Source organism: Aquila chrysaetos, chromosome Z (assembly GCF_900496995.4).
Source record: "Aquila chrysaetos chrysaetos chromosome Z, bAquChr1.4, whole genome shotgun sequence".
Lineage (NCBI taxonomy): Eukaryota > Metazoa > Chordata > Aves > Accipitriformes > Accipitridae > Aquila > Aquila chrysaetos.
The window spans coordinates 24,216,476-24,241,385 of record NC_044030.1 but is presented as its reverse complement, the minus strand read 5'-3'; the positions used below and the strand labels follow the sequence as shown (position 1 = coordinate 24,241,385).

Sequence of the window (24,910 nt, the reverse complement as noted above, 5' to 3'; positions counted from 1 at the left end):
AGCAACTTCAGACAAAAAGCCCCAGAGAAAGATGAAGGCACATGACTTTGGGAGGTAAGACAACTCCAACAGCTTCTGGAATATGAGAACAAGACATCCTTTAGGAAACAGGGATTTTCTTGGTTGGTTTGACAACGCTGGTAGAGTGATGAAGGGAAGCACCCTGATCAGACTCCCTCAAGGGCTAAGGGCTACCCGAGCTCAGCTAAAGCGCAGCGCACCTGCTCTGCAACTGCATTAGTGCAGTTAAGGCATCGATTTTAAAACGTTGGGTTTGACTAGAATTAGATTTATGTGTATCCACACACGCGAGTCACAGGACCGATGCCACGGTTCGAGCCAGCGACCGGCAGCTCTCGGCAGCGAAGCCAGCGAACGGCCGCGCCGTGCCCCGCTCTGTGCCCCCGCGGACGGGGCCGGGCGCCCCCCCCCCCCCCCCCCGCTCCCAGCCCCCGAGGGCAGGCCTGTGAGGTGAAGCGTGGGAAGAGAAAAAGACGGAGAGAAGGGAGAGATCCGGGACGAGGGCGGGGGGGAACCCGCTCAAGCGGGCAGGCACGCAGCGTTGACTAATCAATCTGCCTTGGCTCGTCCCGCGCAGCTGGCCGAAAAAGCCCTTTCTCCCGCGGCGGTGGCAGTCCTCCTGGGTTTCCCTAATGATGCATGCCGGAGAAGCATTCCCCGAAACCGAACGCGAACTTTCTCTGACCATGAGCTGCGGCTGGGCTTAAAGCCTCCGCAGCCGTGCCTGCGCGGGACGGCTGGGCTGGGTTGGACTGGGCTCGGCGAACCACTTTCGCGGGACTGGGGAATACCTGGTGGGGACCGTGGCAGAGGCGTCGGTGCCGGCCGCCGCCCTCGGAGAAGGGGCTCCGGAGGCCCCTCGGGGCGAGGGAGGCAGCGGGGCCATACGTCCTCTCGCCAGCCTTCCCCGCCACCCCGGGCATCCCGGTTGCCAGCGCTCGGGGCAGCCTGGCCCCCGACGTCCCGGGCATCTCGGTGCCCGGCGCAGCCGGCTGCCGTGTCAGCTAGGCTGTCCCCACGGCAGAGCAAGTGTCCCTCGTCTGCACTCCCCGCAGCCTGCGCAAGCGAAGGGGCTCCCCAGGGAAAGCCGTTTGTAAGGTAAAAAGTTCACCTTCGAGAGGAAGAGAGAGAAAGAAAGAAAGAGAGAAAGAAAAGAAAAGAAAAAAAAAGCTGTGGGCGGCACAGGGAAATGACCACTACCCGCAACCCTCTCCCGCGCTAGCGTGTGAAAACGATGCACGAGTGATGCCCCTGCGACCTCAGCACGGCGGGTATGAGCGTCCACGCCGGGCAATCCATCTGCAAGTGCCCTGAGGGGTTTCGCCTCGCCTTTGAGAGAAAATCGCGTGTTACTGCAATAGTCCACGCTGAAGGTGGACCCCACGCAGTTGCGGGGAGGGCTATTCACACTTGTTTCATGCAAGATCGGCTGTTGTGGAGGTTTTTGTTTTCTTTTGTTTTGTTTTGGGTTTGAATGCTGCGTGTGATTATTATTTATTATCCCAGTTTTCTTTTCGAATTAGTGACACAGCTTCAAGTCTGAATAAGTGTTATTTACAGTTCTGGAAAGAGGTGCATGAGACGTCCAAATGAGTCCCGGTTATGGAATTGGAAACCTTCATTTCCGTAGGCGTACAGGTACATATATGAAGCCAGCGACGATCTGAAGCCCAGCAGGAGAAAAACAACGTGTAAAGACACCATGGATAATCACAAGGGTAACCAACCAGTTTTTCTAGTGCTCCCGAAGCACCGGCATCCCTGTCTTCAGACCTGTCCTCCGTGCCTTGTCGGGTCACGTAGCGGTGCAGGAGAATTAACCTTTGGCTTTTTCTTACACAGTCTTTTGTGGCTTGGTCATCTTTCTTCAGATCGCCGACTTACCGCGGGGATCCACCTACAATTTCAGCCTCTGTAACCACGACGAGATACAAGAGGATCTCCTAAACGTTTTGGATCCAGACATGACCTTTAAAAAAGAGGTTGGTGGTTTCTCTGGTGGCATCGGAGGGAAACTGTCGGGACGGCACTGCCTCCACGATTTTACCCTTGACCGCCGGCAGCTACTTTCTGAAAATCTCGATTAGCAAGCCGGGAGTTGGCTAGTGTAGTAAACCGGCGCCTGTGAAACAGGACGGGGAAGTTATCTCCTACTCTCCTCCGGCGACCTTCCTAAAATGTGCTTCGCTGAAGCTGGGACTGGCAGGGACGGAGAGCAGGAGCCCGGGCGGCTGCTGCCAGAGCGCTACCCGACTCTTCCCGGCGCCTTGCAGACCCGTAGGACTGAAAGTCGCTTGTGTAATGCTTCACCGACGCTGAAGATGGTGTCACGGTTGCAAAGGTGATAAGTGGTTTAGAAGCTACGCGGATGGTTCACACGCGCAGCCGGCGCTTAGCGGAAAGATCAGGCGGCGGCTTGCGGGGCGGCACGCTGTGCGAGCGGACCTGCCGCCGGACCGGGCGGAGCAGCCCAGCGCAGCCCGGCACCCACTGCCTCGCACCGCCGCCGCCCGACTCCCGCCGCCGCCCGCAGCCTGCGCGGCCCCTGGGCGGGCGGGCGGGAGGGGGGTGCAGACCGGCGGCGCGCCGGGGCGGTGGAGACGCTTGTGACGAGGTGTCTGAGGCGGGCTGGCAGCCGGCGACGGCGGCGCCGGGGTCCGTGGCTTTAACGAGCATCCCCTGTTGTTGTTTCCCTCCAGGAGCTACAACTCGATTTTCACACCTGCGAGGACGCGCCTCCCCCGCCGGCGGGCCCGCAGCAGTCCGAGGTTCGCCCGGGTGCACGCATCCTCCGACGGCTAGGTGTCATTCCCTCTCCATGGAGGAAAAAAAAAAAAAAGGGGGGTGTAGGAAGGAGGAGAAGGGAAGGGGGAAAGGGTGGAAAAAGAGGGGGAAAGGGGGGGAAGAGGAAGAAGGAGAAAAGGGGGGAGAAGGGAAAAAAAGGGGGGAAAGGGAGAAAAGGGGGGAAAGCGGGGAGAAAGGGGCGGGGATGGGGAGCGAGAGCGGAGAACGGGTGGGCGGGCGGGCGGGCAGCCCTCTTTTAAGGATGCTTGGGGAGGCGCCGGAGGGAGAGGGGGGCTGCGGGCTGACGGCTCCGCCGGGGCCGGGGCCGGGGCCGGGGCCGGGGCCGGGGCCGGGGCCGTGACCGTGACCGTGACCGTCCATCTGCCCGCAGGGCTCCCGGCGGGCGGAGCGGGCGGGCCGCCTGCTGGAGTGCGTTCTGGAGAGGGCGCGGGGCTGCGGCGAGCGGCCGCCGCTGTGGCGGAGCACCCTCTTCGTCCTGCAGCGGCACTGCCCCGGCTACCGGCCGCCACAGGTGGGCGCGGATGCGGGTGCGGGTGCGGGGCGGCGGGGCAGCCCTGCCGTGGGGAGGCCCGGGGGCGGCGGCCGGACGCTAACGCGTGTGCGGTGGCAGGGCGCCGCGGCCGGGGAGGCGAGCCGAGGCCCGTGCGACGAGAGCAAGGCCCGGGAGCTGATGGCGGTGTGGAGAAGCTACTTCAATTTGGGATAGGTGGCTTTTTGGGGGTGGCATCTTATTTTTTTCCCCCTCCACCGGACTTTGCTGAGTATTTATTGTCCGCCGTGCAGTCATCGCAACGAAATCATCCCGAGGGTTGTTTTTTTTTCTTACTGTAATTTATTAAAAAAAACCAACCAAACAAAAAAAAAACAAAAAAAAAAAAAAGAAAAGAAAAGAAGTGACCACCTTCGGACGTAAAGTACAGAGGTTGTTCGCGCGGGTGGCCAGAGCGCGCCGCGACCCCGCCGGGATGCGCCGCTGGAGGCCGGCTGACCGAGCGCTGGGGTGCGCTGCCTGGCTGCGTGCCTCCGCGGCGGGGCTGCCCCGCAGCCAGGGCCTGAGCCGGGCCTGGCGCTTTGTGAGGGGAAAGAGGGGGCGGAAAGAAGAATAAAAGGAAAAAACCGAGCAGCGGTGGCTGCGGGGAGTGTCTGTAGAGGCTCCTGGCGGCCGCCGCGGGGCCGGGGGGATGGAGGGGGCCGCCTGGCACCGCGCCCGCCGGGTTGGCGGCGCTGGCACTCCCCTCCGCCCCTCGCCGGGCAAACCCGCGTCCGGATCGGGGCAGCGGGGCAGCATCCCCGCCGGCTGGGCGCCAGCACCGGCCGCGGGGACCGCTTTCGGCGGCGCACGCCGGGGCGGTGAGGGGGAGGAGCGCCGGGCGGGCCGGCCGGAAGCGGGGGGGGGAAGGGGGACGCTTCCTGCGAGCGGACGGCGGACGCGTGCCGGAGCGATGGCGGGGGAGGGCGGCGGGCTGTTCGCCGGCTTCCGCGTGCTCGGCCGCTTCAGCGGCCACGTCCCGCACGTCCTGCGCTACCACGGCCGCCACCGCGAGTTCTACCTGGCCACCGCCGTCGGCCGCAGCGTCCACACCTACAACGTGAGTACGCGGGCCCCCCCCTCCCCTCCGCCGGGCCGCTGGCCGGCCTTGGGGAGGCCGGGGCCGCGCGGGGCGAGCCGTCCGGGCGCGGGGCAGGGCCGGGCCGCCGCGCCTCTTTCCTCGCCTCCAACCCGCCCCATCCCCCGGCCCCCCAATCGTGAGACGGGAGCGTGCGAGGAGGGCCCCGGGAGCGGGCCTCGGCGGCAGGCGGGGCTGCGCGCCGGCGGGTGGCTGGGAGGAGGGGAGGCTGCTGGCTAAACAGGCCAGAACGGGCTCGCTTAGCCGCGTGGGCGGCCCTGGAGGGCGTCTGTGTGTGTGTGCCCTGGCGGTGCGGCACAGCCCCTCCGTCGGATCGAGGCGCGCCCAGGGGCTGAAGCTTTTCCTTCTTCGCTAGATAAACCAAAGCTCAGCCGCGGTTTGGGTGGCTGCGGCTTAGCTTTTGAGGGCTACAACTTTGGGCGACAGTCCATTAGATCGTATTGAAACATCCCTTGCACTTAAACAGGTGAGCGTAATTCAGTTCTGCAAGATGAAGGCCCGTGATACTGGCTCTCTTCTCACTGTACGATAAAAGCCGTTTCAGTGTAGAGAAAGAGTAACAAAACAGAACTGAATCGAGAGAGTACAGTGCACAGCAGAGTGCAGATGGCGTAGACCTTCCTGTGCCTTAATGGTAGTCTTTTAGCATTCAGTCCTCTCAATCTTCTCCACAGACTTTGAACTAAAATAGTAATGATCATCACTGGGCAAAGATGACTGTAACTGAAGCAAGCTCTGTGTGAACGGAGATAAGATAATAACATAGTGTGTTTGTAGTGGAAATAAAGTAGAAGCAGAGACAACGTGAAAACAAATTTGCCCAAGCTGTGCAAGGTGTCTAAACATGTGCTTAGTTTCCCATGCTGCCTTAGGGTAAAATACATAAAGAAGCACAACTTACTGTTGCTGAATGGTTGTGTTTCGGCAAATATATTGTCCCATTCCTTTTGACTTGCTATCTGTGGGCTTTCCTGTCGATACTGTTGTAAACTAAGATGAATAATTTTTCTGTCTTGTGAGGCATACAAATTCCTTATCCAGGTTGGTTCCTAGAATTTTGAATTTCTGTTTATAGCAAATTCATTGCAACCAATCACTAAAAATGCCTTTTTAACGTTTTCATTGCAGGTGAAGAAACTTGGTATTGTTGCTGTGAGTAAGTATGCGCAGATTGTTCATATCTGGGTGTTTGGGGTTTTTTTCGGTAACACATCTGACATCTGCACTTGATTCTCAACTCAAAAATGAAAAATTAATTGTGTGTACTAATATCTACACTGAAATATGTTGAAAGAAGTCTCAGAAATATCAGATATCAATTTGGAAATAAGACTGCTGTTGCAACTGTAACTTAGTTCTCTTGGGGATATACCTTGTGAACCTCCTGTCCTTGTCATCTTGTTCTTCCAAGAACATCCCTAGGCCTTAAGGAGTGAGCAGTGAATAAAGCTGTTAATTCCAGATCCCTTTTTTTGTTGTTTTTGTTGTTACTAGAAGGCTGTGTTACAGGAGGAAAACAATTACAGGAACAGAACAGGTGTGGATGGGACTAGAAGTCTTCAGGGAGTGTTAAAAACTGGCTGGACCGCTGGATACGAAGGATGTGAATTGATGACTTGCCATCCAGTTGGCAGTTGATAACAAAGCGTAGCACCCTAGGTGTCAACAGCAGGGCCCATGTTGTTCAGCACCTTCACCAACAGCCTGGGTGATGAGGTGGCATGCACTCTTAGTAAAAATTTGTGGACAATACTATGTTAGGAGGAGTAGCTGACATCCCAGAGTGGCAGAGCTTCAGTCCGGAGAGGTGTTGCAAAATGCTAGGCCTGGGCCAACAGAAACCCCGCCAGGTTCAGCGAGGGCAAGTGCAGAATCCTGCACCTGGGACAGAACAAGCCAGGAACTGACTGGCTGCGTGGCATCCTGCTGAAAGGGAGCTGGGGCTGTGCTGGTGCCAAGTTGAACATGGACCAACAATGCAGTAACTGTGGATAAGGCAAGCCGCGTACTGAGCTGTGTTAGGAATGTGGCCAGCAGATCAGGGAAAGCTGTTATTCTCCTGTACTTTGTGCTGGTGAGGCCATACCTGGACTGCAATACCTGGTTAGTATGGTTCTCCCCCTCCCACCACTCCCCTCTCTGTTTCAGGAGGGATGCTGAGGAAGGGGGGAGTGTCAGGGGCCTACAGCACACAGTATGAGAAGAGTCATTGATGTAACGGGATTTGTTCAGTCTTGCAAAGGGAAAAGCATGGGGCGACCTAGAGGCAGCCTGTTGTCTGAAGGGCAGCTACAGAGATGATGGAGCTGAATTTGTGGTGGTAATGGTAGACAGAGTAACAAGGGGCAACAGCCACAGATTGCAGCTGGAGAGGGTTTCAGTGGAGGTGAGGAAAAATGGCCCTAAGAGGGAACTGTAGTACAGTGTAGAGCTTGAGTGATCTCTTTCCCCAGAAGTTTTCAAGACTCAAGTGGGCATAGCTGCAGTTAACCTGATCCAGTACTGGTGATAATCCAGCTATGGGAGGAGCTGGGCGGCTCCCATAGATGATTTCCAAAGGTCCCTTCCAGCCAGCTTTTAGATGATTCAGTGAGATGCACGCTGTCTTGAAAAGCAGCTTTTTTACTTCAGTAAACCACAAAGTTTTTACACAGACCTCATAAAGCAAAATATTCTTCATTAACAGAGCACATATAAACTTGAGAATAAATAACTGTCACGCAACTGGGACTAGATTTGGAAGATCAATGGATAGTGACAGCTGTAAACACATTAATGTAACTTCTGTTTTCAGCTTACAAAATTGTAAAAACATTGCATGTTCTGTGAAATCCTTTTCGGTGGGCTACATCTTCTTACAGACCTAGTCATTTAAGCTTTCTGAGAAATTGAGATGTTTACATACAAAATTGTGATTGAAAAAATAAATGATGTGCCCCTCAGTGTGGTGGTGTTGGTTTATTGATGTTGTATGGTTAGTGCTCTGAACTTTTTGATTGGGGTGTGCCTAAAACTGTCTTGGCCTAAGCTGACTCACGTACAACTCATGTGGAGTACCAGGTATCTGTAACCTGATTATAGACCTAAATCACTTCAGAGGCTCTATGGGAAGATGTCTAACGTGTTCAAACAAATGAAACCTCTCATAAAGTGCAACCTTTTTTATCTTCTTAGTTTAGTTCTTCCCACTGAAGCTGTGCTGCGGAACAGCAAAGGGTACAGGATTCTTTCTGATAATAATTCATAATACAAAGCAACATTGTGGGGAGTGCTGCTGTGTGATCATCTAAGTTTGTACCATAGGTATGCTCCTACAGTGACTGATTTTTGATCTGGTGTTTCTCTGTACAGTTGTTAAGCTCTGTAATTTGCATTTTTATATTTCCCTAGATTGAGAGTATTTTTCCCTACTCAGTTTTCTACCTTTTGGGACCACACCAGCAGCTTCTCAGTGTGGTCTGGAGCTTTGACTCTTTTACCATTTGAGCTAGTAAAGTCGTAGATCACAATAGTAGATACTCTTTCTGAACCAGTCACAAGGTGGGGAGTGAGATGTATTCTTAGACCAGTAAATTCCCCCTGTCTTTAACTGTAATTGGGTAACAGTTGCAGGAGTGGGTCGCTAGCTTCCAGGTCTGCAGAATGGCTTAGCCTAATAGGCATTGCTAATTCTGAGATTTGTTATCTGTGTTTCCAGTCCAGTGGGCTGGGAGTATCTGACAGTCTCCAGAAGTGTTATGTTGGGATAACTTCTTCATCAGCCCTCACGAAGCTAACGCGAGCCTTTACTTACAGTGATAATTCAGTAATTTATTATTCACTGTTTTTCAAAATAGCCACCTTGTGATCTGTCAATCTGATGTTACTCATGTTTTTGTTACTGATGTTATGTTATTTATGGTAATGCTTGCATTCTTCTGAAATGTGTGCATTTCTCTAAGAAATTCAACAGAACATTCAATAGGAGAGCTTTCTTGGTTGGTCACCATGATAAATAAATGCACTGTCAGGCTTTCCTCTCTTGTTACGAACCTGGAACTTGTTGAACTTTTCTTCTGTTTGATTAACAGGTAATGCTTTGCCACAAGACATTACATGTTTGGCAGCAGACCGCATGTTGATATTTGCTTCGTACGACAATATTCTCCATGCTTTTGCCAGGAACAAAGAGGTTTTTTATTATTTATTACTACAAAACAGTTGTGTAGTGTTTGTGTTTTCAAGACACTTAACTTTCTACAAATATCTATTTTTGTAGATGTTTATTTGTGTACTTCAAATGTAGGGAAGCAAAAACTGTAGAAGGAGGAATAAAAAGTTTAAAATATGAGAATGTAAGAGCAAATTCTGCAATGGCTGATCTGTGTTTTATGTATTAATTATAATTATTAAGTAGTTAGTTAAAGATCAAAAATAAATTGTTAATTCATGTAAATTAAATGAATTAAAATTAAACTAAATAATTAAAAATACTCATTTACAATATTTTTGCCAACGGTTTTAAATATCAGAGAAAATTACCTATCTTCTACTTAAAGTTGTATGACCTTTCCATGTATTTTATTTAAACTTGTTGCTGACTTGTGTTAGCTATCCTCAAGTACTATGTTAACATGATATGCTACATGAACAGCATATATTGAAAACATTTCTATTTTGAAACTCTAGGTGGTTCATACCTATGAAGGTCACAAGGCAAGAATACACCTTCTGCAGCCTTTTGGTGATCATGTTATCTCTGTGGATGTTGATAATGTTCTTATTGTCTGGGATATACAGTCAGAAGGTGAGAGACACTTTATTTTTGTTATTACTTTATAAGACAGCATTGTTAAACAGTAGTTTTTTAAAAGGGTTTTTTTTAAATATGCATGTTCAGAAGTAGTTTGTCATTAAAAAAGGAAAAAAAGTCATGAAATTATAGTGCTACTTAAACGGTAATCTGAACTCCTAATCCTACAATAATTTTTCATGAATGGATCCGGCACCACATGTAGAGACCCAGTAAGGTTCCATATAGGCCTAAAAAGATATGCTTTTGCAGAAATTGCATTTTAGTGCTCCATTTTCTCGTAAAGACTGTGGTACAGCAGCTTTGGCACTGACTCTGAAATCTTGTAGTTCCTTGATACTTACTAGTCTGGGTAAGACTAAATTCTTACGAATGATCTTTTGATTGTGTCAGCGTTTTCTCATGCCATTGTAAAGTGCCTTATGAAATCCTGCTTCAGTGCCCTGGATTTTTTTCTTTAGAAGGCATTCTCATGGGTGTCACCAATGTCATTCCCTGGATGCTGGGTCTCGAAAGTGGCTGCAGACAGGCTTTAGAGATTTGAAGTTGCTATAACAAACAAAAAGCATGCTAATCAGGTGAGGTGTTTTGCTCAGGCAGGAGCAGGAATCCTTCAGAAAGATATAAATCACTACACTTTTGCCAGCATTGTTGTGCTAGGTAGGCTTATAGGGAAAAAATATACCTTCAAGCCAACAGATGTTGTAATGTAAACAAGTTTAGTCTGTCCTGTTACGCGTTAGCTAATCCTTTAATGCAAGAAACACCAGTTATGGGATTTGTACAGAGTAAACATCAGTTCTGCCTTTACATTTGCTAAGGGATGACAAGCCTGCAGATTTGTAGGGATAGCCACACTAATAGTGTTTCTTACCTTTTTGCAGAGGAGTATCTTCAGGTGGATTTTGATAAGGCCACTTTTGCAGTTTCTGCAGTTCTGCATCCCAGCACCTATTTGAATAAAATTCTCCTTGGGAGTGAACAAGGGAGCTTGCAGCTATGGAATATAAGATCCAAGTAAGATTCTTAATAACTTGAGTATACTTCATGCTCCAAGCAGTTTCACATGCAACAAGTAATACTTTTAAGTACGGTAGGTTTTGAACATGGAATCTTTTACTGAGTCCTTTGGCACAAGTTTTCAGTTGGTCTACCTCCAGGAACAAAGAATGCTGCTGCTCCCTGAATGCTGATGCCTTTCAAGTTGCGTGTTGTTTACTCTCCCTGCAAAATGTCAGGGATTGTTCAGGAATTTATTTTTTTTTTAATTAAGTTTTTTTTTTTTTTTAATTTCTTGGAATCACATACCTTTCCCATGAAAATAATTAAAATAATAGTAAATGCATGTTCAGGCCTTCTGCCTCCCTTCTTACAAGCTTAATTTTTTGGTGGTTGTGGGTCCAAGGAAGTACTGGCAGGTAGCGTGGAGGTAATTACTAGCATTTGATCCTTACACTCAAGTAAGAGGTGTGTAGACATGTAGTTGTTCCTGAGCACGTCCCAGTAGAGCATCATCCATAATGGCAGTATTTCAAGCCTACCATGATCAGCTGCTTTTCTGACTCATGAAAGTTACAGCTACAGTTAACTTCACTGCATGTTAATGTGCATACTACAAGTAGGTGTTAACTCAAGTAGTTCAGTGTTTTATTCTCGTAACTACTGTATATTTTCAATGATATCGCTGCTGATTTTTTTGTTCCATATTCTAAGGTTTTGGAGTTTCTGTATATGCTGTGCTATATAAATCAGGAAGTAGGAATAACCTAAAAATACAGAAAAGTAAATGTCTCTACTTACAGTAGTCTTATGTCTCTTCAACGCCTGTTGCAGCATCTGAGATGCAATACATCCTAGATGACAAAAAGTCTTCCTTAGATGGCTTAGTTTCTCTTTTAATTGTGTGAAAACTTACAGGGCTGTTACTGCTCTTTTAGCAATGTTGTTGGGTTAAGCACTTTCTATTTTTTGACTGTTTGTTCCCTACATAGATTATTTTGTAGATAGGTATGGGCACAATTAGACAAAAAAATAAATTGGAAGAACTGAGGGGAAAGTCTGATGGTCTCTGGCAAGAAAGGACAGTGACAGGTGGTAACACATGGCTGCTAGAAGTCTTTTAAGAATGACAGCCTCTATCTGTGGTGATGGAATAATTTTTTAATCATGTCTGTTCTTAAATACCGTCTTCATAATTTCACCTTTAAGTACTGCATGACTGCCTTGTTGGTGAATAGTCCTGCTTCACATTTTGGCTGTTACCATTTCTGAAAGAAACAAGATGAGGTGTGCTTGTAATACGTGTTAGTGTCTTCATTTAGGGAAGGTACTCTGCAAATGAAGGATTTGTTTTTTATTAGAAGTTGGACCAAGACTGGCTTTTTATGTTGATGTTAAGAATTCTGAAAAGGTGTTCAGAGCAGAAATGTATGGGGAGCAACTGGTGGAGAATGGGTCTTCCTCCCTATTCATGTTACGTAATTATGTCACCTTTTAGGTATTAATACATGACACTAACTTGTTCAATAAAAATTAGCCATAAGTTTTATTCTTAACCTCACTTAACTAGTATTACAGGGTTTTTTTTCCTTTTAACTGATTTATAAGGAGAGAAGGCTGATGTGCTTTCCTGTATAAGTGCATATAAAGCATCCATTTTGTTGTGAAAAATCCCCAAGGGTTAATTGATTTATGGTTTTTGTTTGTTTGTTTTCCAGCAAACTCTTATACTCGTTTCCAGGATGGCACTTAGCGGTCACAACTCTTGAACAAGTTAGTATTTTTGGTATCTTATTTTCTCACATAACTGGTCAAGAATAGCAGGCAAAATATCCTTGCTTAAAATTACAGCAATGAAGATGACTTGTATTCTCTCAGGTAATTTTAATAACCCTCTCTTGAGCATTTTAGGCATTGAAGAGAGGTAGACTTGGAGGTTTATTATCTGCCCTTCCTCTAGTCCTAGTTCCATTGCATTTAGCATCTTAGCTATTTGGTGTTCATCACATCTGTAGTGTTTGTTCACTGAACGATGTGATGAATCCACAGAAACAGTTTGTCTGAAAGATGCATGTGTATTGTGTAACTTCGGTAACACTGGTAGCTTTTTGCTAAATTTATTTTGCTTTGGAGGTTACTAAAATGTAGATTTTGCTGATTCAAGAAAATATTTTGTAATTTTATTTGCTGTATTTTTGTAGATATAGAACTTAATTGAAATGTATTGGTAGCATTGATGACAACTTTGAAAATGGTCTGCAGTTGTCCTGGATAAAACTTGTAAATATGGGGGTTTGTGGCAGGGTACGTGTATAATGACCCACCAGAACTACTGGAAACTTAGTGAGGTGTTTTTCAAAGGAGTTCCAGCTTCTGGAAACAGAATTGTTTCATCCAATGGAGACTAAGCACAAAATCTTGCATCTCTCATTTTTTGTGCGTTAAGGTAATATAGATGTCATGTGAGATGCCTTATTTGTTTCTTTTCTATTTGTCCTGGACTTACATACATTGTCTTGTATGTATTGGTATTAGCAGTGCAGCAGCAAGCTTTTCCTTTTTCATTTCAGTTGCTGTTCAATTTTTCTTGCAGGCTCCAGCAGTGGATGTTGTTGCCGTCGGTCTTGTATCTGGTCATATCATTGTACATAATATTAAGTTTGATGAAACTCTGATGAAATTTCAACAAGACTGGGGTCCCATCACAGCAATATCTTTTCGTACAGGTAAGTCATAGCGTTTTTAGTTAAAATATGTATAAAATGACTAAAACTAAGTGGAAGGTAGGAAAATATGTTTTGATAAAACATTTCAAAATCAAAATTGGGGCTGAGATTTTTAGTTTTCAAAGGCGGCAGATAATCTAGAAAAGTTACTAATAAGTAAGGGACATCATACATCTGCATCATACTGGCTGTTTTGTAGCATTTTCTTGTGTACTGACTCAGTGCACAGGAAGTGTGACATACAGTAGGTACTCCTTTTCAAAGAAAAGTAAGACAGTTTATATTTACAATGTGCCAAGAACTAACTAACACAGTACACAGTTACCAGTTAGTGCAGAGAAATCAGTACACTGTAAATTAGCATCCAAACCTACTTGTCAGTAGTGTCTTCACCCTCCAAAACAAAGTTAGAATGTTAATAGTTGGGTGACTACTGAATGGATGTTACTGGAGAACACCGTTTATATTCACAGCTTTTTTTTGTGTAATGAGCTTGTACTAATTACTAAAGCTAGTTACTGTAATGATGATCGTGCCTACAGAGCTGTTGATACTGAATCTAATCTCTCATTTGAAAAGACAAATTTGGAAATCTTAACAGAACATAGATTGATGCAGACCCTGTTGAGGAAGAATGCTACTGGAGAGACTTGTGGAAAGACTTGTTAGAAGTAGAAAGAGTGCCTTTTCGTGTCAGCCATTTAACTCAAAACCTTAATAAAGTTAAATAACTTCCATTGCCTGCCTGAAGGTGTGGCTTTCAGAGGTTCTCTAATCTCTCTCTCTTCCTGTCTTTATAGTTAGGGAAATTTAGTGTAAATATAACCTGGTTGTTTTGAACTTGGGTACTCATGTTAGTCTTTGAGTAAAGTGCTCTTCATTTAAATTAAAATGAACTTGGCATTTACTTATCTGTGAAGCTTTACCAAAAAAGAAAACGCTAGGCCTGTCTGGTTTAGTTATCTATGATGTGTGTAATTGCAAATTGGAAACTGGCTTTTCCTGTTGTTGGAGCGAAAAGATTAGTTACCATTTATGCAGGATATTTGGTGGAATTTTATCTTGATATGGTAAGTTTTAAAACTTGAATATTTGTAGTACATTTTTGCGAAGTTAGTATGATGTGTTTACCTCCTTAATATTAGACAGGATAGAGCAAATAGAAGAAAATTAGAAATTCTGTGAGCTGCGGTTTTTATTATTTCTTAGACTGATGGAATAAGCATATAATCAACTTCTGGAATTTGTTTTTGCAAGCTCTGAAGCCAAAAACTTGAGAGGATTTAAAAAAAGGACTGGTAACTTCTAGAGTGCTGATAGAGTAGCTCTCACATCCTGAAGTGTGAAGGCTAGTAAGTTCGGGGAAGAATCTGGGATGGAGAATAACTTTTGAAAATGGTACAGTTACAATATTTCTTGTGCTTTCAAGCAAAACCTCTAGCATCGGCTGCTGGATTTAGATATCTTTGTTATTATCTGATATGAAAACAATCCCGTTTTTATTATCAGTGAACTTTGTTTCTTTTTGGCTTGAAATACTAAAATATTTCAGTTAAAACATCCTATTTTTAGAATCAGCTTGAGAATTTTTTTTTTCTTGGGATTGTAGCCTTTTCTTGCATCAGTTTTAAGATGTGAGAAGTCAATAAGGATGAGCTGAATGTCAATAAGCAAATTTTTTTTTTTTTTTTTTTTTTGAGTAGATGGACACCCAGTAATGGCAGCTGGTAGCCCAATTGGACACATTGCTTTGTGGGATCTAGAAGAGAAGAAACTAATGTGTCAGATGCAAGATGCCCATTCCACAGCAATAGCTGGTATGTCGTTTGTCCCTGGAGAGCCACTTCTTATTACTAATGGTGCTGATAACGCTATACGGGTAAGTTACAATAGCTGCTGCTATGTGCTGTTACTTTTTTTTTTTTCTCTTGTAGTCCTCCAAAGTGTAAGTGCTTAGTTTGGATTGAAGTAGCAGTTCTCAAATGAAACAAATACAACAAAACTCAAGTTACTGAAGTAGCTGGCTCTCAGCTGATCTCTAGTGGGACAGTTTAAGGATTTGCTACCATGATGTCATTGCTTCATGATAGCCTTGGAGAATAAAGCTTTGGATCCACTTTTCCAGAACCACACTTTATATCCTGGTGTACTATCTTAAATCTTGATCTATTTTTATAATGTTCTGGGTCATGAGCAGTTGCTGTTGATAAGTCCCTTGTGCTGCATGTCCTCTGATGCTATTAGCCTTTGGTGGAGGGGTAAAATGAATAGCGGGAAACCCGTCAGCTCCTGTGGTGGAAACTTCCAGAGTTCTAGGATTAAAGATGAAAGCCAATGTGTGAAGTTTGCTGCACCAGCTCCCAGCTAATCCTGTTCCACTTATTGGCAGGGCAATGTTCATCAGCTTTGTTTTTCTGCTTTTCTTGGGAGGCAGGTGTGGATTTTTGATGGACCTGGTGGTACAGGACGTGTATTGAGAAGCCGAATGGGACATAGTGCACCACCAACAAAAATCAGATACCATGGGCAAAATGGAGAGCAAATTCTTAGTGCAGGTATGAATTCTCATTCTTCTTATTCAGTCTGATTTCCTGCTGTGGGAAAGAAAACATGCAGAGCTAAGTGCCTTTGTTTTATTCATACAATAGATTATATTTCATGTGTTGTGTATGTGTATTTATGAAACATAGTAAGTGATTAGTGTAGACAGTATCATTTATTACTGTATCAAGCCGTTTCACAGTTTCCCTAGAGGAACATATATCAGTGGGTAGGCTGAAAATCAGTTACGAGCAGAAAAGCTTAGGAGCTCCTTTTGTCATCCCTATTTATATGTCTGATGAATAAAAATTGTTTCATTATCGCCTAAGGAACTATCAGCTGGACAAAATGAAAACCTGTAGCAACTAGGGAAATTCTGTTGTGACGGGAAAAAACAAGCAGCATAATGCATTTAGTATCTTAGAGGAGCCACTCCACTTTTCCCACTAGTTTGAGCAAGTTTTGTGGGTTGCAATGTCTTTGTAATTTGTTACAGCTCAGTTGTGTCTGTAATAAATATTCCCAAGGTCACTTGTTACTAAGATGTTAATCTAAAAGTGTAAAAATGCGTAAGTGACTACCCTTCCTTAGAGGCTAGCATATTTAAAAATCTGTACATAGACCGCTTAGGAAATGAAGTACTAGATCAGACTGTTTTGTGGCCCAGAACACTTCGGTAGTGGAATAATAGAGACTCTTCACCTAGTCTTTAATTACTCTGAAGTAATGAAATTGTGTATATGGGCAACATTTAAAAACATTACATGACATTTTGGTGAAAGTTACACCTAATATGGCACAGCAATACTCTGTGCTAAAATGACCTGTGCTAAAATCTTGCTGGTCATCCAACTAGTAACTTGGATTCAAGTAACTAGTTACTTGACAGTAATTCAGCTCATACCAGATGAACTACAGTAACAATCAGGAGTTGCTTAACAAATCCTCACATTTGCTTTTGCTTTACTGCTTTGTTAACTGCACTGAAACGTATGGAGAGGGCACAGAGGCAACTACTGAAGTGAAAAGGGTCTCAAGCTTGGAGATCTCATTTATCTGCAGTGTAAGGAGACTGACTCTCTATGTTTCTTTCTGAACCAGTGGTAAAACTTTGTGCAACAGGAATGCACTAGTAATGCTGTGGGGTGCCTTTCAAGTACTAGTGGTATCCTTACAACAGGCATCTGCACAAATCAGCTGTGTAAAATTTCACCAATGTCACTGGCTTTCATCCTGCTTAACATTTCTCCCAGTTCCCAGTATATACATCCTGCCTTACTTCTGTATCATAGCAGCAAGGAAGGGTTGCTTGAATACTATAATTGTTCCATTGTCTTTTAGATTCTCTAAGTTCACTTTGACTAATTTTCTGTTTCCTTACTTGTTTGGCCTAGTAAAAATGTTTTGTGATTCTTCTGATTTTTAAAAATCATCTCAGTGCCTTTAATTTTACATACATTGTACAATTTAATTTTCTGTTAGTTTCTGGTTCTGCCTTGTCCACATCTCCCTCACAAAGTGGACCTGTTTGCTAGTTTCAAATTTGAACCTTCTGTCCCCCTATTAAATTAAATACCTATCAGTTTTGTGAACATTGGTCACTGGGTAGAGGAGGGAAGTCCCATTAGCGTCCTGGTTTACAGGAAAGATGGACAACTCAGCTTTTGCCATTTTTGTTTGGGTTAGCTTACTGGCTAACCTAGGTGTAGTCCTTAACCAGCCACAGCATGTGTTGGTTAGACAAAGTATAAAGAAAGGAATATTGTAGTTGGTGAGGGAGTATACGGGGTCACGGGAAAGCTTTGGAAGTATTATTGAGGTATTTGAAGGACGTAGCAGTTTATTTAAGGTTTTAGTCATAGAAAGCTGGGAACAGGTAGATATTGTGGTGGAGAAAGGAGGGGGGATAGAGGAATTGAACATGGAGAAGATATCCATAAAAGAGGTGTTATTCTGATCACATGTGGGGCAAAATAGTAGGAATGGGATATAGGCCATAGAAAATTAGGCTCCATTAGTTCTGCTGCTTACAGTGTATCTGTATTTTTTCTTGGATGAGAATTTTTAATAAACACTTTTATTATGGTGTTTGAGGTTTCATACCTTCTGCTTTTCTTGCTCAGATAGCTTGTGTGTAAACCCTTCACGGCTCTCTGCTAATATTTTGTCAGGTCAAGATGGAACATTGCAGTCTTTTTCAACAGTTCATGAAAAGTTCAATAAAAGTTTAGGACGTGGTAAGTGTTTCACTGAAAGTACAAATATTGGTGAAAAAAGCCCTGAAAAGTATTTATGTAAACAGGAGCTAAAATAGTCCTTATTTTCACTTGAACAATTTTCATACAACAGTTAATCTCAGTTGTTCTGCAAACTCAGTCCTTCCTGATGTATATAAAGTGTATTCTGAGATTTGTTTGTAATTAAGAAAATTAATTTCTCTAGCCTGGCAGTGTGTGTTATTTCACTGTGGGAAACATTGGGCATGATTTTTTTATTGAAAATGTGTAAAGCAGTAGCTGACATTTCAGCATGCGTAATTACAACTGTTTACCTCATTCCCCTTCTATTCAGTTGACTAAATTATTACTTAATTCATATTTCTTGACTTTAGTTCCTTTGATTTAATGTAGAATTTAATTTAAAAAACACATCTTCCACACAATGCTGTGGTTAAGGGACACTTTCTTGTACAGTTCAGAGAGCAAGGCTCAGAAAGACTAAAATAATTCTTCTTTTTAAATATCTGTATGTTGATACATATGTATTTAGATAGATTTGAATAGACAGATATAGATTAATTGATTGTATATATCCTTTGGGCATAAATCTGAAATTCCTGACTCTTTGGTTGTTGAAAGGTCTGGGTGTTATACGTTGCTTTATATAGTGATGTCTGTATGACCATTGTTTTAGCTGTGATGGGGGGACCTCTGCTTCAGCTTGTAAGCACAAGATCCTGCAACAAATGGGTTGAGTAGTACATCTGTGAATGTAATACGCTAGTGATGGGCTCAGCATCACATGAATTTTGACAGGAACTCTAATAACGTTCTTAGCTCTTCAAACCGTAGGTAACAGCAATGCTGTGTTAATGTAAGCCAAATTTTTCTAAGTTTTATAGGAACTTCACATTTAGTAAACAATCCTTTTTAAACCATTATTCTCAGATCTAGCCATAAGACTGAGACACTTCTTTTTTTAAGGTTCAATTAACAAAAAGAAGTCAAAAAAGAAAGGTCTTAAGCTTGATACGATGGCACTTCCACCAATTACAGTCTTTGCTTCAGGTAAGTAGTCTTTGAGATGCGTTACATAGCTCATCATGTCTTCATTTTGTTGTTTAACCCTCAAGACACTACTATTTTGAAAGCCCACGCTGTATCAAGATGAGATTATTGAGATTCTGTGACCCTTCATGAGCTGTTGAGTGACAGTTTAAAATGACACTTTACTTGGTAAACTTTTCTATTATTTCAAAAAAGAGCATTTTATTTCAAATGTCTTTGTGTTTAACTGGCTCTTGGCTTGAAAATCTCCAGCATGGGAGCCAGAATCTTCTGATGTAGATACTCTTCCAGGCTGCAGAATGAGCAATAAGGGGGCTGAAGATCTTTGTCAGCTGAGGAAATCTTAGTTATAGTGGTTGATTTGGATTCCCCAGTTCCTTTATTTGAGTCACTTTTCAAAGTCAAGTATCAATTACTCTGTTTGTTTGTAATTCAGTATGCAAATAGCGAACCTAACTTTTTGAAGCAGAATTGCAATTATCTTTGCTTCATCAAAATGTGTTTCTTTAAACTAATGACCTCCTCCTCAGACTTGAATCTGTTTTGTCTTAAGTCTAGCTATGCTTTGGTCTTCCAAGAATGGTTGATTGTTTCATACGTTGAAAGGTTTGGATTTACAATTTTGTGTAGCCCTTTGACTACATATGGTATTTATATTTGCAGACCTCAGTGATACAGACTATCTGTACATACTTGTTGCAAATATGTGAGTGTGTGTGTATATATATATATATATATATGCACTTTTTAAATTGGTATTAGACCTGCCTTTGATTGATTTAAGGTGGTAGAACTACCTTAAATGTGTTTGGAGACATGAGAAAACAATTATTTAAGTACATTTTAGAGTGTTTCTTTTTTGCTATCTTGTCTTTGTTTGGTGAAGTGAACCAGTTTGTATCCAGTTGTTTTATTTTTTGAAGTTCTAGAAATACCCAATTTCAAGCTCTCAATTTTTTTAAACGTATGAATTCCAGGAAAAAAGCAAACTTGCTCATTATTTAGATCCCCCATATCATATTTTACTACAAAGTTTGGACACTGAGCTTTTGAGGAACGGTTTTCCTGCAAATGCAGAAAAGTCTTTTGCTATGTGAAGCAGACTTAGCTCTTAAACCCTGCTTTAAGATGTTAATCTAGTGGCTTCTGCTGCTTCAGCAGCTGAGGAAACCATTAAGAGACTCAGCTGGAAATGTGTACAGATTGAGCAGTTTAAACCATTTAAGTTTAAGTATGCTTTTCAAATCACATAGACTCAAATATACAAAGACATGACATATACCAAAAGAATGCTTGTGGGTTTGTTAGCATCTTAGTACACTAGCATATGCACAGTGGTTTGCCAGGTGTTTTTTATGGTTTGCCACGTGTTTTTTATGAATGATAGCCTTTTGATTGTCCAACAGGGACAGTAAATATGAACTGTTCTGCCTAAAGGTATTTCAAAGTACTGTTTCTTATGATACCAGAAGAGCTTATTTGACTTTAGAATGATTCATTGTTACTAAAAGGAATATGTGTTACATTGCAGAAGTGGCACATCAGAGTGACTGGGATAGTATTGTTGCCTGCCATCAAGGGTATATAACCTGTACAACCTGGAACTATCAGAAAACTTCCATGGGAGCTCATAAACTGAGGCCAGAAGAATTTAGCAAACACAAACCTATTGATATATATGCAACAGTAAGTTTATTTAGGATAATGTTTCTTCAGCATTACAGTATATGCCATTTTGGTTTATATTTATACAGAAGCAATATTTAGAATGAAAAAACACTATCTAGACATGTTCTAGTTGCTTTGCAGAGTGCCTTCTGCCAGCTCAGGGTGGCCTGCTAGCTGTTTTGTAATGCATATGGTCTTAAGAAAAATGCTGTATATGCATTTTTTCCTTAAACATCCAGGTTAAGTGCAGATTTTATTTTCTGATTCAGATAGGTGGTTGGTGTTTTTAATCTGTCAGTGTGATGTAGAGCTGACTATATGCCTGTGATGATAAACTTGCTCTGTGATTGCAAATTGCCGAAGATAGTTGTTTTTTTGCAATATGGAAAACTGTATTTCCAAATTGCAGGCAGGATATTCCCTCTAAAATGCCTTACAACTTGAGCTGGACACAATGAAAGTCAAACATGCAATGAAAGAGATTATAAATGTTTACTGAGGCTTATGGGCTTGCAAGACAGGTAGTTGTTGTGGCATACTTCATGTGCTAGGTGTTCATACTACTGCTGCATCTTGTGATAAATCATTTTTCTGACCTTATGCTTAGTAGTTCAGTGATAGACAAAATCAGTTCATTTGTAAATACCTGGTTTTCTTTTAACTACTAGATTCTTTGGACTTTATCTTTCCAAAGACATCTAGACCATTGTTTCTTTGTTTCTTACTATTTAAACTGTGTGAACTTAACCTATTTTGGGGTGCCATTGGCAATACGGGCATTGAAAGAGGCATGCAGTCAGCATGCTTGGACTTTTTCTTAGGGATTGAATTTGTGGATGTCTTGATTATGTAGGTTACTCATTTAGGTTACAGTGTTGATACTAGATATGACTTCTGATGGGTGTCACTAAGTCAGTATTTCATTATCCTTTGTAAGGATATGCACTGCCATATTTATTATTTGCTGACTATTTGCTTATTTTAAGAGCTCCTCTCTACTTTTTTGAGATGTAATCTGTTGTTTGTTTTGTGCAGTTTTCCTTGAAGTCTAATAAAAACATACTAGTATTTTGTATTCCTGATATGTTATGTATCTTAACAACTTTGCTAATTACATAACACTTAAAGAATTGTTTTCATAGGTGGTTGTTTTTTTCCCCCCCTTGAAAGGCAGTTGACATTACCTCATGTGGGAACTTTGCTGTAATTGGGCTGTCAACTGGACGGGTAGATGTGTATAACATGCAGTCTGGCATTCACAGAGGGCGTTATGGCAAAGAAAGAGGTAAGAATTGCTACACTTCTAAAATACTGACTCTTAACAGAACAGCAACAACTTGGTGTTCTGTCTTCTAGGAAAATTATCATAGAATCGTTTAGGTTGGAAAAGACCTTTAAGATCATCGAGTCCAACCATCAACCCAACACCACCATGCCCACTAAACCATGTCCTGAAGTGCCTCGTCTACGTATTTTTTAAATACCTCCAGGGATGGTGACACCACCACTTCCTGGGCAGCCTTTTCCACTGCCTGACAACCCTTTCAATAAAGAAATTTTTCCTAATATCCAATCTAAACTTCCCCTGGTGCAACTTGAGGCCATTTCCTCTCATCCTATCACTAGTTACTTGATAGAAGAGACCAGCACCCACCTCACTACAGCCTCCTTTCAGGTAGTTGTAGAGAGCGATAAGGTCTCCCCTCAGCCTCCTTTTCTCCAGGCTAAACAACCCCAGTTCCCTCCGACGCTCCTCATAAGACTTGTTCTCTAGACACTTCACCAGCTTTGTTGCCCTTCTCTGGACACGCTCCAGTACCTCAATGTCTTTCCTGTAGTGAGGGATCCAAAACTGAACACAGCACTCAAGGTGCGGCCTCACCAGTGCTGAGTACAGGGGAACAACCACCTCCCTGCTCCTGCTGGCCACACTATTTCTGATACAGGCCAGGATGCCGTTGGCCTTCTTGGCCACCTGGGCACACTGCTGGCTCATATTCAGCCAGCTGTTGACCAGCACCCCCCAGGTCCTTTTCTGCCGGGCAGCTTTCCAGCCACTCTTCCCCAAGCCTGTAGCATTGCATGGGGTTGTTGTGACCGAAGCACAGGACCCGACACTTGGCCTTGTTGAACCTCATACAGTTGGCCTCAGCCCATCGATCCAGCCTGTCCAGATCCCTCTGTAGAGCCTCCCTACCCTCAGGCAGATCAACACTCCCTCCCAGCTTGGTGTCGTCTGCAGACTTACTGACGGTGTAATTGATCCCCTGGTCCAGATCACTGATAAAGATATTAAACAGAAGTGGCCCCAATACTGAGCCCTGGGGAATGCCACTTGTGACTGGCTGCCAACTAGATTTAACTCCATTCACCACCACTCTTTGGGCTTGTCCATCCAGCCAGTTTTTTACCCAGCGAAGAGTGATTTAGCATGGCTTCTGAGTTGAATTTGGGAATCTTTTCAGTTTCTCTAATTACCCTACAGTGTCCTATCTTGCACTGTAATCAGAAGTAGTTTGAAACCTGCTCTGAAGGACAGGATCCCTGCTAGTTTTAACAGCTCTGATGTTAGCATATGTTTGGTTTTAATTAACACAAAATTGTCAGTTACCAAAATGGTTAGCACTAAAGTGAGATCCTCTGGCCTCAGCTCTTTTTGAGATAATCACATTTCCAGTACTCAGCTTCTTGTTACAGGGTTCTATCTCTGAGATAGATTTTCCCTTCTGTTTTGTGCTCCCTGCTTAAAAATGAAAGAATACTTGGGAAAGTATTCCCATGAAAGACATGCATGGGAAATGGAAATCCTAAGGAAGTCCAGTTCTTTGCATGTGCTACTATTTTCAATTATGCAGCTGCAAACTTAGGGCTTAATGTAGGTGACAGTGTTCAGACTTTTCCTTTTAATGGTTGCATACATATATTTCATGTCATGTATTCTCATGTATGTTTGCTGTTGCTTTGTAATTCTGCAATTTATAATAGGGCCCTCGTGATCTGTATTTTTTTCCTGTAGAAACAAGGAAAGAGTCCTGATGAACGCTTAAACCTTACTGGGTTTCTAAAAGCCATCTAGTGTAGCAACCATGAAGTGATCTCCTAATAACATCATTGTTTGATAGTGGGATGCATTTTATAAGTTTGATTACTGGCCAGTAGTCCTAGGCATAGATTAAGAAATAAAATTGATCCCAAACCAGAGGAGCTATGCCTTATCCTTAAACTGCAGTGGAAAGTAGCCTAGGAAAACTCTCAGACTTTGGGCCAGAACTGAAGCTGTAAATTCTGTCTGGAGTGGTCACCCGCGCTGGAGGCATTCTGTAAGTGATTCAAAAAGCCCCTCAAATCTTGCATTCAAAGAAAGCCCCCCAAACTGAAAGCAGAAATAAAAGCTAATATTCAGCTTCAGTTACTCACAACTTTTGTATTGTATTCTAGGTGCTTACTTGAAAGAAATTTGGTTTCTGTACTGATAAAGAAACTTCCAATATTCGAGCAGTCTTGTCAGGTGGCTTTAGAATTGTTTGTCACATGCTTACTGCTTATTTAGTGTAGTTAGGCAAAGACATACAGAATGGTGTTTGGCATGCTGCTGATTTCTATGCTATGTTTAAATTCTTAAACAACTTTCTTTTCCCTTGATTTGCAGCACATGAGGGGGCCATTAGGGGGGTAGCAGTGGATGGATTAAACCAGCTGATAATCACAGCTGGTAGTGAAGGATTAATTAAATTTTGGAAATTCAAAACTAAAGATCTAGTTTACACCACTGAACTTTCTTCTTCTCCAAATGGAATTCTGCTTCACAGAGACAGGTGAGAAACTGAAGCTATTTCATGTGCTTATTGTTTTGCTGTAAGTACATAAGTCTAGGATGGCAGTCAAATACTCTTATAAAGTTTAAATTTCTGATGCTTTGAAATACAGCTGACTATGAGTTGACAAAACAAAATGACCGCACAACATTTTATTAGACTGAAGGAATGTAATGCTGTTTATCTGAGATTATCTTGGGTTAAAAGATTTTTGGAGCAATGTTAGAATGTTGTTTTTATTTTTTGTCTCTTGAGTATTTACTATCGTGTGCTAATGATTCTTGACAGTGGTATTCTGGGAATTGCCTTTGATGACTTCAGTATTAGTGTTTTGGATATAGAAACCAGGAAGACTGTCAGGACATTCTCAGGACACCATGGACGGATTAATGACATGGTAATTGTTAACTCATTTTCTGTAACAGGTGACATACAGATACCTAACTCATTTTAAAGATGCTGGATTTCTCTGTGTATATTAAGTCACTGAGTATTGTGTTCAGCTGTTACTAGTAAAGTTGTAGTTGAGCTCTACAGCAATTTTGGCAGTGTTAGTTTTCAAGTTAAAATGTATAGCATTCAAATGGCCATGTATTTTTGGTGTGTATAACTTTGCAACAAGCTTATT

The 24,910-nt window shown here is 43.2% G+C and overlaps 1 protein-coding gene across 3 annotated transcripts in view; it reads left to right on the top strand.

The window, feature by feature from the left end:
- Positions 1–1,708: 1,708 nt before the first annotated feature.
- Positions 1,709–24,910, top strand: part of WDR36 (WD repeat domain 36) — a 37,370-nt gene continuing 14,168 nt past the window's right edge. Inside the window, exons 1-18 of one of the 3 annotated variants that reach the window (XM_030005061.1) lie at positions 1,709–1,739; positions 1,864–2,003; positions 2,721–2,789; positions 3,197–3,337; positions 5,583–5,610; positions 8,525–8,625; positions 9,123–9,240; positions 10,131–10,263; positions 11,964–12,018; positions 12,839–12,971; positions 14,675–14,850; positions 15,406–15,526; positions 17,684–17,749; positions 18,716–18,799; positions 20,331–20,485; positions 21,638–21,752; positions 24,117–24,282; positions 24,571–24,679. In XM_030005061.1, the coding sequence (XP_029860921.1) occupies positions 1,724–1,739; positions 1,864–2,003; positions 2,721–2,789; positions 3,197–3,337; positions 5,583–5,610; positions 8,525–8,625; positions 9,123–9,240; positions 10,131–10,263; positions 11,964–12,018; positions 12,839–12,971; positions 14,675–14,850; positions 15,406–15,526; positions 17,684–17,749; positions 18,716–18,799; positions 20,331–20,485; positions 21,638–21,752; positions 24,117–24,282; positions 24,571–24,679 (1,926 nt within the window). In that variant the 5' untranslated portion in view covers positions 1,709–1,723. Of the gene's footprint in view, positions 1,740–1,863; positions 2,004–2,720; positions 2,790–3,196; positions 3,338–4,218; positions 4,416–5,582; positions 5,611–7,458; positions 7,758–8,524; positions 8,626–9,122; positions 9,241–10,130; positions 10,264–11,963; positions 12,019–12,838; positions 12,972–14,674; positions 14,851–15,405; positions 15,527–17,683; positions 17,750–18,715; positions 18,800–20,330; positions 20,486–21,637; positions 21,753–24,116; positions 24,283–24,570; positions 24,680–24,910 lie in introns of those variants that run through there. The other 2 variants (XM_030005062.1, XM_030005063.2) reach the window with 2 other exon arrangements.